Source organism: Oryzias latipes, chromosome 21 (genome assembly GCF_053564925.1).
Source record: "Oryzias latipes strain Hd-rR chromosome 21, Olatipes_Hd-rR_3.1".
NCBI lineage: Eukaryota > Metazoa > Chordata > Actinopteri > Beloniformes > Adrianichthyidae > Oryzias > Oryzias latipes.
The window spans coordinates 22,817,468-22,832,896 of record NC_136257.1 but is presented as its reverse complement, the minus strand read 5'-3'; the positions used below and the strand labels follow the sequence as shown (position 1 = coordinate 22,832,896).

The window sequence follows — 15,429 nt, the reverse complement described above, 5'->3', positions numbered from 1 at the left end:
CATTCGGGCGAGTGAAGACACTCACAGTCACAACAAAAGGTGGAGCGTGCAAACATTTTGAAACGTGGTATTTTCATTTAGTTTTGCTTCTTAAAGAATATGAAAATTCTGCAAAAAATGTTACTTTGCTGGTAACCTAGTAGAGTCTGTAAGATTATAATGCATTTGTTCAGAAATGCAGTGACTTTAAGAAATGAAAAAAATATATACATTTGTGGATTTAAAATGTTCCTCAAGCACTGAAGTTTTCATAGCTGAAGAATTCCACTGAAAATACCCCGTTCCAAAGTGAAGGGAGAACAATGGAAAGAAACAGGGACAGAACATAGAACCTGACAGGCAGAACCTACAGAACAGTTTGATGGGTCCCTCTGGTCAGCAGAGAAGGGAAAACAATTCACAGACAGGTCAATAGAAAAGCAGCAAAGGAAAAGAGAAAGAATTTACTTTTTGGCACAAAATCTGGAAACGCACAGACAAAATCTTAAAGGCTCTGGTGACACCAACAGGCAACTCGGAACCCATTTTTTATACGTTTCTTTACCTGCTAAGCCAGAGTTCATGATCACAGTGGGCGTCCCGCATCCTGGCAGTGGGGGGGGCATGGGAGGAGGTGGAGGGGCGGAAGGGAATAAGTCTGAGGCCAATCCAGGGGGCGGAGGAGGAGGAGGGGGTGGCGGTGGAGGCTGGGCTGGAACTGAAACGGATGGTAGTGGTCCGTTTGGTACTGTGAGAGGACAGGGTATAAAATAATCATAATGCAGACAAAACTAAATCAAAAGAAGAATTCATGCCTGGACTCAAACCCACATGTGCCATTCACTGGCAAAGGAGGGGGTGGAGGAGGTGGTGGAGGTGGACCGGCCATGCCCCCACCAGCTCCCGAATGATCTGAATTGACAGCAGGCCCGTTTCCTGTCGCCGTGGACCCCGTCAAACCCTCAACTCCGGCAGGAGAGGATGCCAGAATGGAAATGTCGCCGTCTCCCTTTTTGTGGATCTTGATGGTTCCCTGCTTCTCCAGCTCGTGGATCTTCTTCTCCAAGTTACTTTGTCGCTGGATGGCCTCATCCTTCTCCTTCAGCATCTGTCGCAGGGACTGAATTTGGGAGCTGGTGTCTTTGTAAGCTTCCTGTGAGGAAAAACAAGAAACAAAAATAGGACGGGTCAGATAACAAGAAAATATGACTCAGCTTTAATAAATCAAGTTTTAACTGATCATGATAAATGCACAATGTTTTGCTTGATTACAGATGCAGAAGCGTAATAATTATGCAGCAATGCCTAAGAAAACAGATGCTTTTCTGACCCGGATGGCTTCCAGGTCCTTGTTCCTCTGCATCAGCTGCTTCTCCAGCTCCACGATCTTGGACATTGCCTCATTCTCTGTGTCCTGCAGCTTCTCTGTCATCTGGGGGAACATCAGGAGGAGAAGGTCATGGAGTGACACAAACTTATTGAAGAGACAACATCCAACTTACGTAATACATCGACAGGCAGGGATGTGAGGATGTTCTGTCTCACCACAGTGCACTAATCAGTCAGGACTTAAAGGTCGAGTGTTAAATATTGTGCCTGTGTCCTTTCTGGTTACAAACGGAGCTAATCCACTTCCTGATAAACAACATGGAGCCATGAAGAGAAGAGTCCTTAGACTGTTCAACCAGGTTTAGCAGAATAAAGTAACATTAAAAAACCAGTCCAACCTTTTTTGATCTATTGTAAAAGCCGTCTCAGTGGTCTTTAAATTAGGATTATTTCCTTTTTAGTCAAAATTTAAAAACCATCGCTTTCTACGACAGTCTGTGAAATAAGCATTAATTTATTAGTAATTTGCCACCGAGTAATGCCCGCCCCCCTTCACCCTTCCCATTTCAAAGAGCTCAGAAAGGGAGCTTATTGCCCACCTAGCCTACATCACAAATAGTATCTTTTTTAAACAGAATGTTTTTGTCTGCTCCTAATTCACAATGATTTGAATACAGAAACACTCAGAAACATATTAAATACATATTAAATATAGTAAGTTTAAACCTGCAGCTGATGCACCCACTAGGTCTGTAGCCAGAGGTGACTGGGTGGAGCCCAGCAGACGCACCCATTTTGGATAATCTGTTTCTCTGCTAAAAGCTGTAACCTCTGGAACAATCTGCCTCTCACCCTAAGAGTGTGTCCAACGTTTAATACATTTAGAAATCAAATTAAAAAATGGTTAAATCCAAACAACAATGCACACGCTCTAAAGGAGGCCATATCCCATTTCCTATGTTGCATGAACATGTCAATATTTTATGTTAGTGTTTGATGCATATCAAATCCTGATCGTTTAAATTGTTTCATTACTGTAGATAATTTATCAATTTAAGTTGTTGATAAACTGTGTACAGACTAATTCACTTTCAAACTCTTACTGACTTTTAGTATTACAGTATTTGTCATTTTTACTGTCGATTGTGTGTGTTTTTGGTCTTTTTTGTTGGAAAATCTACACCTTGCCCAGGGACTCCATTTGAAAATTAGCTTTGCAGCTAACACTGGCACACTTACGGAAATGTTCATTGAATGTGCACTGTCCAAATAAACATAAAATTAAATTATTTTAATACAATGTAATGCTTAATTTTCTTTGTATGCATCTTCCATCATCAGAAAAGCGACACAAGAACATGTTAAAAAACTACAATCACAGCCTTAAAGACTTAAAGGCACTCACATGTGATATGTTCTCCTCCAGCTCCTCCACACGCTCCAAGGCAGCATTTTTGGTCTCTGCATCCTCCAGCAGGGCTCCCACATCAAACACATTATCCAGGTAGGCCTGGATCTGGACCTGCAGCTTATCGCTTTCTGTATGCTTTAGTTTCTGAAAAGATATTTTTTTTTAATTAGGAAAGTCATTTGAAAGCAAGATTCATAAAAGGACAGATTTTGTTGAGGTCATGGAATAGCTATTATTGACTGGCAGTGTTCAGACGGATGTCTGCAGCCCATTTACAAGCAGAGGTTTGTCTCATCTTACATCCAAGTAGTCGTCTAAACACAGTTTGGTGAAGTCATACTGCAGGTGAACTCTGAAGTTCATGTCCTCCACCGAGTGCACCACAATGTTGATGAACTGCATACACGCAACCTGGGAATTAAAAGCAGAAGGCGGGTAGTGAGACGTCACCTTCAGACACCGCAGGTAGTCATGGATTCATTGGCTTGTTTTAAGCAACTTTCAGCAATAGAACAAAGGAAAAACACAATAAAATCTCAAATCTATGTAAGATTTTCATTCATAAATTAATAGGAAAATAAATAAATAATGCTATCTTCTTGATCTTACAATTGCTCCTAATCATAGAAATACATACGCTACATACACACATACATACACACACACATACACATATACACATATATATATATATATATATATATAGCAAACTATATAATCCCACCCCCTTATCTTTTACTTACCCGGTAACTTTATCTTTTTCATTCATTCACTTATTCATCCTCTAAACCCATTTTGTCCATTTCTGGGCCACAGGGCTGCTGGAGCCTAACCCGAGCCACTTGCGGGCGAAGGCAGGGGATATCCTGGACAGCTCGTCAGTATGTCGCTTGATTTTTTTTTTAATTGTTGCTATAATTCAGTTTTTAACATCTATTTAAAGTTTAATAATTTTTTCGGTCCAAATGCAGATTATTTATCAAGTAACTAAGATGAAGTTAGAAAGCAAGCAAATAGTTTTAATAAACAGACTTTTTTCGTCCACATCCAGAAAAAGCTCATTAGCCAGTCTGATTTCAATCTTCAGAAAAGGAACCCGTCTAATATTAATAATGGCTGCATCACAAGAGCTTACAGATTTATGGGGCAGTCAAAGTGTGGTGGATGCGATCATGTGCAAGTTGGCATCTTCCTCCCATCACTTTATACTTTTCTCTGAATGGATCAGTCTCATTTTCCACGGCGTGGTTACTCATTAGCGCTCTCTCCATCTCCGTTGCATCGTTTCTCTGTCCCTTTGCACCTGTCTAACCCACCAGACTCACCCACCAAAGTGCTTTCTCAAGAAGTCTCTGCAACAGTGAATGATTAACATGGAATGTGTTCAGTCTGGCTCTGTGGGGCCCAAAAAACCTCACGAGCGAATCTCAGGTCTGCTCAGGGGGACTTTTTCAGGGATCGCAGCACAATCGATACTCATTAGGAGCGTGTTTGCACTCACCATGAAGTCGATGTTGTTGTCTTCATTTTTGAAGTACTCCATTAGCCTTTCAAATCGCTGCGTCTCCACGCAAACCTGCAGAACAAAAGAACACGATAGAGAATCAAACCACAAATGGAATAAATCCTAAACATGAGAAGAAACATTTATTATATTTACTTCTTGGTAAAAAAAAAAAACTAAAAAAAAACTATTTTCCAGCTTCTACAGCTATGGTTAAACATTTGCAACAAGTAGGGGGAAGACTTTGGTCTGTTTTTTGGGAAGCAGAAGAGACAGGTCATGAGGAGGGTAGCTCCGCAGACACGCAATTAAGAATTTAAAAGGCAAAAGAGGCATGTTTTTCCAAAATCCTCAAGCCTCTGCCTGAAGCTGCTTTCTGTGACAGCACATCAAAGCCACCCAAAAAAAGGTTGAGAGCATTAATGTAAAAAAAAAAAAACCTTCCTCCATCACATCAGCAAGCCTCACACTGCTTTTACAAGAAATAATCATAATTCAGCCTTAATGTCATTTGATATGCTGCCTTATTCTCCAACTGTGGCTGACGGCAACACTCAATATTTCATTCAGCAGAGTAAATATTACATTAACTTCAGTTAGCTTGTGTTTGTAGGCTGCGAGCTACAAAGTGGAGCTTCTGTCTAAAGATCTTCTCTCCTCTCTATCCAACAGCCCCTTTCTTCTTCCAGAAAAGGTCAGACAAGACTATCAGTTAGTAATCTTTCCTCATTTAAGCCTCGTCAAGCCTGTTGAATCCTGTTACCGTGCACTATTTTCTACGCGAGTCATCCGGAGCTACGCAGCTGTAATCTAAGGGCTAATTTCCTAGAAGCTATCCTCTCTGAAGCAGCGAGGAAAATGCTGAAGGAGGATTCCTCCGGCGCCGAGTCATGCTTTGAAACTGCACAGACGGAGGGAAATTCTCTAGTCTGTCTTGGCTTATCCGTCCTTGCAGATCGTACCTCCTTAAAATTGTCGAATGCAGAGAGGATAATCTCGTGGCCACCTCTCACGAGACAGACGGCCGCCAGGAGCTCCAAAACCAGAGCTTTGGTTCTGAAAAACAAGGAGAACGTACAAACAGGATCAGTCAGCACATGGGGAAATCCAATGGGATATAAACCTCTTTAGAAAATCTGCACATGACGTTACATCCTTTTTGTCAGATAAAAATACAAAATAGGGTAAATTTTGGTTGGAAAATCACAAATGAATGGCTAAAGGGCTCCTACTTGTTATAGTGTCGACTGAATTAAAAGTCTGCATGATGCGTGTAAGTGTGTAAAAGTGGAGGCCACGTCTGCTCCCTCTACGCTGGGTCATATTTGCCCGGATGAGACTGAATCTGACAGCTTAAGTGATTCCCTTTCTGATTTTGTGGACCTCTTTCAGCCCTTGGGCATGAAGTGACAACACAAACGCACACAAATAAGTCTCGACTTCACCAGAAGCTACTGGGGAGAAGCATCTGAGAGCGCATCTGCAAGAGCAACAGAGTGTGCCAGCGGTCTGGACGTCTCTAGGCAACAAAAGCACTCGCGCTGGATCTGACCCCGCGCCACTCAGAGTAACCTTATTCCATAATGTGTCTGAGGTTAGGAAACATCTGGATTGGTTTTGATGTTTATTCGTTTTTTATTCTGGTTGGAACTTACCTTGGGTTTTTGTTGTTGAGACTTAGTGCAATTTCATTCACAGCATGTGGGTGTGACATGACCATGTTAAAACCATACTGGAAGAAAGGAAATGAGAGCATGAGACATAGAGAAAAGTAAAGAAATGAATAAGTAAAAAGCTTTTGGCTTTTTTTTTTTTGCCTTCACTTAGATGATTGTGCTTCAGAGGGCAAATCAGAGTGACTGCAGACTGCACAGAGCTGACCTGGTAGTTCATGATGGCACGAAGGCACATGATGCAGACGTGGACGTCGTCTTTCTTGCAAACAAGCCTGGAGTTTTTTAGCGTTCGCCGGATTGACATAGTGCTGTAGCTAAAATAAAGAAGAAGAAAAAAACGAGAAAAAAAAAGAAATTATTCAGGAGGACTGGATAAACATACAAAACAGATGCTATTTGCAAATGAGCCCTCCTATAACTCAGTTGTCCTCACAAATGGGACCTTGCCTATTTGCATGAACACATAAACAAAGGCAGCACGGATGACAGAAACTCAAGGGGCCACTGGATGGCTTCTTTCAGTTGTTTTGAATTTAATGTTCTTTAGAAACATTTCAAACACAGCCAGCACAACAGCAGCCCATCATTTGCATGCGGCGCAGTGATTTTTGTTTGTTTTTGTTTGAAAGACCCACTTAATGATGATCCAGTTTTGGGGTGTTTTTAACATGTTCTCGTGGCATTTATCTGATGATTAAGGACATATAGAGAGAAAATTAGGCTTAAAATTGCATTTCTGAGAATGTCTTTATTCAAATCTTTGTGAATCAGGAGCAGATAAAAAAATGCAGTTTGAAAAAGATTGTATTTGTGACATAGGAAATACACTGGGTGGGCCACAAGCTCGGATGCATCCACTTGTAGACAAATAGATCCATGTCTTTGCTTTCCTCATTTGAGCTGGCATCTAGCAGAAACTATGTTCTAGAAAACAACACAGGTACCTTGATTTTAAAATGTATTTTTCATTGCACATTAAAAGCATTGCTGCAATGCGCCACAATTAGCTCATAGGCTATTTTTCATCTGTAGACCCAAACATGGCATAGTCATGATTAAAAGACCACTGGGAACATTTTTACAATAGACCAAAAGATCATCAGAGTGGGTCTTTAAGTGGACCAAAAAAGAAAAAAAAATGTTAGTTTTCCTTTCGATTTGCAGACGTTTATTAAAAAAAATACATTAGCAAGCGCTGAAAATTTTTTTTTGATGCAATTGTGGGGGTTTTACTGGCAGACCAACTTAGGGGGCTTCTATACAGGCTTATTCCCGTCAGCTCTCATGCCTCCAGGCATAATTCACCCGAGTCACAACAGTTTTGTGTGCCGTCTTCAAGGAGGCCCAGTCAACAATCATCCTCAAGTTCACCTTAAAAACAATTTTTTCTATAACTTTAAAATCAACCTTAAAGCTCATTAAAAGCTTCTATGTTTTTTACAAAAACACAACTGTTGGATAAAATTGGTTCAAACTGAATGATACTTTGACAGAATTGTAGCACTTTCTGCCTAAAATGATAAATAAAAAAAAATAAAATAAAAACAGTTAAAAATCTTTATTACTACTATTTCGGTTCATTTATCCCTTAAGAATCAGTCCTAAAACCAAAGTGTGGCAAGCAAATGAGTAAGCACTTTCTAAAACTTATAGAATTGCTTAAAAAATGTTTTAAAAATCACCAAGATGAATACCTGGTAAGGAATATAAACTAAATAATTAGTGAAATTACTAAATGGTCCTTCCAGCCTTTAATAGGAGCCATATTAAGAATCATCATCATCTCTGCTACTTCTGCCGTCTGTGCCTTTTCTCAAAGCCTCAGACCAAAAACAAGGTGGCCCCCACCGCTGCGTCTATACCTTTACTTTCGTTCTTGCTGACACTGAAGCCACACATGACACCTGGAACTTTTCAACCTGCTTGGACATGCCTATTTATGTCTTTCCCACACTCTCTGTTGCTCTGTCGACTAAGCGTTAGGTTACACTAATTTTCATACAGATACTGTCTTGCTGTAGGTGTTCATTTCTCTACTTTCAAGAGCAAGCGTTCACTTCTGATTCCTCTGCCTGTTGCCTGCTCTCAGAACCTATCACAGTGTCATCTGCAAAGAATATGATCCACAGAGATTCCTCTGTAACCTCGGGGTCACTTCAGAATTTAGTATTTCATAGGTTTTTTTTTGTTCATTCGTGTTTTATAGCGCTTTACTATCTTCTTCAAAGGCCCAAAGTGCTGTACAGTCACAGTCCCATTCACACATTCATGATGGCAGCTCCACTGCCAAACACTGGTGCCAACCTATAACCACCAGGAGCAATAAGGGGTTCAGTGTCTTGCCCAAGGACACTTTGATACCTGGGCTGGGAGGGCAGTAACGAAACCAGCGATTTTAGGCCGACCGCTTTACCTCTGCATCACGGCCGCCTCATTGCCTCATTGCCAAAAAAATTTTAAAAAAAGGACAAATTTTGCACAAAAATAACTAAATACAGATCAATGTTTTCTAAAAGGGGAGGACATTTTTGAAGCTTTGGGGGTTTATTGTTCTAAAACACCCAAACTATCAGAAATTATTAAAAAAAAATGCACCAGACACAAAAACAACAAACAGAAAAAAACTACCAGCTATGAGAAATTGAACTCTAACATCTACATGCTACTCACTAACTCCTAATTTTCCAAAACATACCGTTTTTTTTGTGAACACCTGGGGCAGCTCAGTGTGTTTGGAGTCCTTCAAGATGGCGGTTTGAAAAAGACATTTAGGTGAAGCTCAACTTATTGTTTATGCTCTGCAAGCGTAAACCTAAACAAAACAGCTAAAGGGGGACTTATTTCTTTAAAAAAAAAAAAAAAAGAGAATAAAAAACTAACGTCACCTACTTCACGGTTGATGTGACAGCAGTTACAACCGATTACTCTAGTAACTTACAGAAAATTGGTATAGGCTGTTCATTGTGTTTATACTTGCAGAAAGCTAATACTCTGCTCTGGCACAGCTGAAGGGAGAAACTAGGCTAACATCAGCACACAAGCAGCACAAACAATGAGCTCAGGGGAAAAAAAGCCATTCGCTCCAAGGAAAGGAGAATTCAGTGTCAAGTGCGGGGGGGGGGGGGGGGGGGGGGGGCTGGCAGTACACATAATTCACATCCCATACGCAGACAGAGGCACAAATAAACTGAGCAGCTCTGGCAGGGAGGGGGGGTGTAATGTACAATAAAGGAGGCGTCTGTCTATAGGAATGCATGGGTGAGTGCCGGCCCACTATGTCCGGATTGGTGTCTTAGGGATGCACAAAGGTGACTGTGAGTCAGCAGAGCAAAGCTGAGACCTGCCTGCTGTCCAAGTGTGGCAAACAAGGGAACAGATGACTATGGACAAAAGACCAGGACAAAACAGAAGAAAAAATAAAATCAGCCCCGCTGAGGGTATATTACACATACTGTATATGCTCCAGAGCACTGGCACAAACAGGTGCAAGCTGAGCGTTTAAAATTTGATGCACTAAAGCTGTATTTAAGTGGCGCAATCATTTTACAAATTTAGAGCTAAGTTTAAGTTATTTTTTTTTTACAAGTTATTAGCTCTTTTTTAAACTAATGTGATTCAACATGCATTTTATTCTTGCTATCTCTGCAACAGACACTGGTTGGGTACTTATTGTCTTACAAATTTTAGTAAATGACGGCTGATATGATGATGAATTCCTCTTCTATACTGTTCTATAGCGTCCTAAAACAATGAAGGGACAGGTAGGATTACAGAAATGAAACATGAACAAAAGGGAATTGTACTGGGAAGCAAACATTAGCACAGACATGAATAAACTGCACTTGATTACACTTGATTTGTAGCTACAATGAACTATTGCCATTTAGAAACAATAAAACTTTTGTCTATGGTTGGGCAAATTCTCTTTGTATTTTCAGTCCTATAGTCCGATGAGCTATAAAAAATATTCTTTAAAAAAGGGATAAAAAAGGCATTCCTTCCACTGCATGTGTCCTAAGCCCTTTAAAGTCTTACAGACCTCATGACTGCACAAAGGAGCAGCTGATTCATCATATGAAATGTGTGACTTCTCAAAATAATCCCATGGCTTTGGCCAAACACTGGGAACTACAAACAGAAGAACCGCACCGCCCCAACTCAAACAAAGAAACAGGTTAACAGGTCACCGCTGTATGTTTACATACCGTAAGGTGGAATTCCGCCCAATGCGGGTGATGCCATTACCAGTGGTACTGGGAGGCAGGGTGCCTCCTCGACGCATGGTGCCCCCGTGATGAAAGCTGCCTCCTCGATGCAGGTCTTCAATAGAGCGACTCCAGGTCTTGGACTTATCCAAAGCATCCTCTGTGTTCTCCACAGAGTCACCATCGTAGCTGCAGGTAAAGGTGAGAAAAGCACGAGGAAAATTATTACAACTCCAAATATTAGTTCTACAATTTGGAAATCGTAAAGTTTTACAAAAAAATATCTCTTATCCAGTTGTCCTGTTGGCCAATTTTAGCTAAAGACTGCTTAGTTCGATGCCTCAAAACAGGTAAATAAAAATGAAATTAAACATTTAACTCCAAGTCAGTAAAAGAAACATTAAACATTTCTAAGCTTCTTGGACGGTTGGCTAAACAAAGCTAAGTCTAACCACCTCATAGTAAGCAGTGCGAATAACCCAGAAAACCACAGAACACATCCTGTTTGGTGCTTTTAAAAACAGAAATGTAACAAATATACACTAATAAAAATTATAGTTAGATCAGAGTGCTCCATAAATGTCCACACCATCTGCTGGGGCTTAGAAAAATAATGATTCAGATTTCTATGACTATCTTAGATGATTTTTGATATAGTGTCTCTCAAGTTTAATATTAAAGATGGAAAAGAAAAAGTAAAAGACTTTTACTGTTTTAAAAAAACTATTTCAAACTAAACCTCTTGTGTGTGTGTTTTTTCTGGCAACTAAGAAAATTCAAGAGTGGAACAAGTTCAGAAATGAAAGCAAGAAATCTTCAGTTTTGACATAAATATCCCCAAAATATCATTTCTTCACATCAGTATCAAGCCAAGTTTCCAGTTCGGTTCCTATTTTGAGTTTGATTTATACGTTAGTTTATGTTTCATTACGGGATGCAGGGCGATGGGAGTGTTGAGAGCATCCTGTGCGTTTTCTATTTACCGGTAACTGTTGTAAGCCTGTAAAGCTACTTGTAGTATTATAAGGGCTTCATAGATAAAGTTAATTTAATTTGATGAAAGTAGTAAACTCTAAGCAAATAATTGTGAATAAGTTGAGAATAACAACAGAGATGCACGTCCTTATTTGAATCTGAAGAGATGAAGGGAGAGGGAAAAGGTCAGATAAGGTGACCTATGAAATTAATTTACCCGTGACACTATTAAGGGGTTAAAAACAAAAATTTGCATTTACTTGTACGTAGACTTTAAAAAAAAATTTTTTTCATTCTCCAACATCTTAAATGATCTGATAAATGGCTTTTTAAAATGTAAAAAAACCTTAACGTAAAGTAACAATTATCTCCTTGAAAGCAGCAGACTGTTCAAGGTCAGTGCTCCTCACTCCATTCCAAATGTTATCACCTCCAGTTCAAAACAGCAGGATGGGAGGGGGCAAAGCACCAAGCTTGAGGGATCAGTGTGTCAGTCTGTACTTATAAAAGCTAAACCTACTTCTGTACAAAATCTAATTTAAAAATTTAGAGAAGATCAGTTTTGGTTACCCTTGACAGCTGTTAAAACGTTGCACTTTAGGGTTTTTCAGCTTTTATACAGGTTCCAAAGTTTAATGTGCTCCTGTAGCACTGCACAAACAAAACTTTACAGCCAACCATTCATAATGCAGACAGACTATTAAACATACGGGAAGGTGGAGGGGTGAATAAAATATTTAAGGACAAGGCTCTTTGGCCCTGAACAGGGACTTTGTGAGTGACTAACAATCACACAGTCTGTTCATGAATAGAAGCGAGTGGCTGCTATAATGCACAATGTGTCAGCAATGAGCCCCGAGTGACTCGGTGTTTCTGTCAGCCCGCAGCACCGATGGTGCTGGCGCTGCATGGAGACACACCAGCAGCTCTGAAGAGGAAAAAGGGGCAGTTCTTCTGCGACTTACTTGACGGCATACTGAGCAAACGCGAGGTACTCCACCAGCACGTCCAGGCCCTTGTTCTCTTCATTCAAGAACTCCCTCACCCACCTGAAGAGAGGAATGCACAAAAGGGAGCTCACACAAAATAAAACTCTACAAATTCTTTACATGTTCCGAAATTTTTAGATTAATGTGTAATTATAAGACAACTAAAGATTCTTTATTTAAAGTCCCACTTCGATGAACTTTTAATCCTTTTAAAAAAACATGGTCCTGGTCTTTTAATTATGATTATGCCGTTTTTAGGCTAAATTAAATAACCTGTGTCGTTTTCTAGAATAGTTTCTGCAGAGCAGGAGTAGTTCATGAGAAATTCACCTCTGAGTTGTGGGTGGCACTGTTGGGGCAGAGTAAGTCTTTCCAGACTTCCCATCATCCTGTTGTTTCACAACCCCAATCTAACATTACCGGAGCAACAAAAATGGATATCAATATTCATTTTTGTTCCAATATCTGATCTATCCAACTTTAAATTTAAATAAACTATATATTTTAAATATCCATTGGAAAATACCTCACAAAGCGTCAGTAATGGCTCTTGATAGATACATTCCTGCGTTGTTAAAAGGAGCATAATGATCTGTTTAATAGCTTTCAAAGGTTCTTGGCTCAAAGCAGCAAACAGATCATTCATGCATCTGTTTGCAGACCCAGAGGCTTCCACCTTCACATTTAAGGACTCTCCTTTTATTGCATGTGTGTGCTGCAAATTTGGGAAAAGCGAGAAGACAAAAACAATTTTTAAAAAGCCATTTTTATGTATTTTTACAGGCAAAGAACATAGCCCTCAAGCTTTTTCTTTTCAATCAAGAGCTACCTGTTGCATGTGCTTTCCTATTGCCTATCATTACTATATCAAGAGTCTTTGACATGAGGGTCCCATGTGTTCTTTTACCTCAGACAAATGCTTCGACAGGCATGATTTGCACAGAAATTTGCAGGGCATAAAGATAATGACTTTCCAGTCGTACTTTTGAGTGACACAGCACTGATGGGGCCACTTTAAAAACTGGCTTGCTGCTTCTTTATTGGCTTCCCTGCAGCGTAACAACATTTGACTGAATCAGGCTCACAGAAGCGGCCAATAAAGCGCTGCCTGGCTGGGAATGTTGTGTTGTAAAAGGAGGCAGGGGGCGTGGTTTCACCAGCCCCACATGGTAATCATTATCACAGGACGTTAACCGAGAATCCACCCATGCACCACATGTTGGCGGCCAGAGAGCGGCATGTCAAGACAGGGCCGAGGAGCCAGGGTTAGCATCAGACAGCCACCTTTCCTACAAAGTCCATATGACTGTGCATCTGTTATAAAATGAAGGCACAACTAGGTTTTGCTTAAGTAGATGATATTGTACTGTAAACAACCCCCAGCTTTTAAATCTCCCCCCCAAGTCCCTCCTTGGTAATGCATTATTGTCTAATCTAGATAAGTAAGATTACTCATGTGATGCAGCCTCAAAGCACACAGTCCCTAAAAAGAGTTAATCTTCGTAATCTTTGTAGAGGATGATTTAACCGTCAGCCAGACGGACATCGTCTCCGGCTGTGACGGGAAAATGTTTTGGTTTAGGGCAAAAATTCTGATCAGAGTGTAAACAGTGTGCAGAGGAGAAAGGCAGTGTTGTCAGACGCATGAGATAATTTTCTAACTGTTGCTGAAGGCCACCAAGTGATGCAAGTAATATGTGTGGGACTGCAAGGAAAAACACAAAAACAGTCAAATCAGGGGAAGAAGCAAAAAGCAGACTGTTTGGTAATGTTGCTGTTGCAATAGTTTATGGTGGAGCAGCCAGAACATGCTCCCACTGATTTCTCCTCCCATTGTTTGGCAGGATCTTCAGTTCTCCTGTGGCCATCCACCTACAACACTTTAACACTAAAATGCTTGTGTGGGAATAAATCTTTTGGTGCTGTTCGACTGCAGAATTTTACATTTTTTCCAATATTCTGTCCAGTATTCCTTCATATTAACTAATTGTTTTTTGATTATCTGTTTTTGTAGATTTTAGGAGAATGTCAATCTATGAAAAAAAAAAAGCTTTCCAAATTTGTATCAGGGCACTTAAGTATAACAATAATTAATTTAACAGGGATTATGCCACCACAGACCCAGATTAAAAACTTTCCCACCTCCCCAAACTCCTCCCAGTTCCATGTAAAGCTGTGTTTGATTGGTAAAGTGTCAATTTTTGAGAGAAAAACAAAGGTATAGTCCTCGTCTTTGCATTTCTTTTGGAGTAAAGATGCACACAAGCGTTATCAGCCATTGACTGCATATGAAAACTGGACTGAGTGACTCCTCCCACTATAAACCACTATTATTATTCAGTCATTCTATTGTACAGAATCACCATTCTTTCTGGTCGCCATAGAAACAGAGCCATTTGTACTGGCTCCAACATGGCCTTGTCCACATAAAAAAATAAAATAAAAAAGGCGATTAAATTGACTTCATTTTCCATGGGTGATGTCACTCTGCATTCGCCCGCAAGTGGCTGGGATAGGCTCCAGCAGCCCCGTGACCCCAAGAGGGAACAAACGGATCAGAAGATGAATGAATGACTGATGTCACACTCACTCAGTCCAGCTCTCATATACAGTCAATGGTAATAAATGATCACCTGCAACTTTGCATTAGACTTTCTTTTCAATTTTTAGCCCCATACTTGATACATATCCCAAAATGCAACAGGCTTTATCATCAACGTCGATCACAGTCCTTGGATACAGAGATGTCAACACAACAAAACAATAACTTGTGTGTCTGTCAGAGAGATATTGATCTCCCCTAAAGAGTTACCCTAAATCAGTATCAGTCATCACAGGTTAAGGCTTGCTTCACTGGAATACCTGACACTGCAGGTAAATGAATCAGCTTTTCATCTGTTGTGAAATCTGGATTCTTTTAGCACTACAGTCATATTTTCTTCATAAATACTAAAGTAAAACTACATCTAGAAAAACACGTTTTTCCTTCCACCCACAATCTTTTTTTTTTTTATCTTCCCGTGTTCTTTGGTGTAATTTTAGGACAATGTTTACAAGATTTGGGGGTTGATGTTTATTTCCATGTCTGTATCTACAAGTATCAGAATTTCCACTTCTTTTTTTGTTTCTTTTAAAATCTAATAGTATGAGCGTGACACCGTGTGTCACAAAATCCTGCAGTGACTCACCCTATATGATTGGTCCGTAAGGAAATTTCCAGTTCTCTCAGGACTTGGGTGGACTCCTGTACCCTCCGTCTGAATTTCTAAGAGAAAGAAAAACGGAACGTTTTATCATGGTGTCTGAAATATGAATTCTTCTTGGCACAGAGATGGAACAAATGCTGGTTTCACACCACTTT

General features: G+C 40.1%; 1 protein-coding gene across 7 annotated transcripts in view; it reads right to left on the bottom strand.

The window, feature by feature from the left end:
• fmnl2a (formin-like 2a) overlaps positions 1–15,429 on the bottom strand; it is a 42,239-nt gene that overhangs the window by 9,353 nt on the left and 17,457 nt on the right. For 4 of the 7 annotated variants that reach the window (XM_023951087.2, XM_023951086.2, XM_023951085.2 and 1 more), the window contains exons 4-16: positions 15,257–15,333; positions 12,045–12,128; positions 10,105–10,293; positions 6,105–6,213; positions 5,879–5,955; positions 5,186–5,279; positions 4,221–4,295; positions 3,020–3,130; positions 2,714–2,863; positions 1,310–1,411; positions 811–1,132; positions 545–727; positions 351–371 (exon numbers count right to left, since the gene is read on the bottom strand). In XM_023951087.2, coding sequence (XP_023806855.1) covers positions 351–371; positions 545–727; positions 811–1,132; positions 1,310–1,411; positions 2,714–2,863; positions 3,020–3,130; positions 4,221–4,295; positions 5,186–5,279; positions 5,879–5,955; positions 6,105–6,213; positions 10,105–10,293; positions 12,045–12,128; positions 15,257–15,333 — 1,594 coding nt within the window. The remainder of the gene's footprint in view (positions 1–350; positions 372–544; positions 728–810; positions 1,133–1,309; positions 1,412–2,713; positions 2,864–3,019; positions 3,131–4,220; positions 4,296–5,185; positions 5,280–5,878; positions 5,956–6,104; positions 6,214–10,104; positions 10,294–12,044; positions 12,129–15,256; positions 15,334–15,429) is intronic. The other 3 variants (XM_023951090.2, XM_023951089.2, XM_023951088.2) reach the window with 1 other exon arrangement.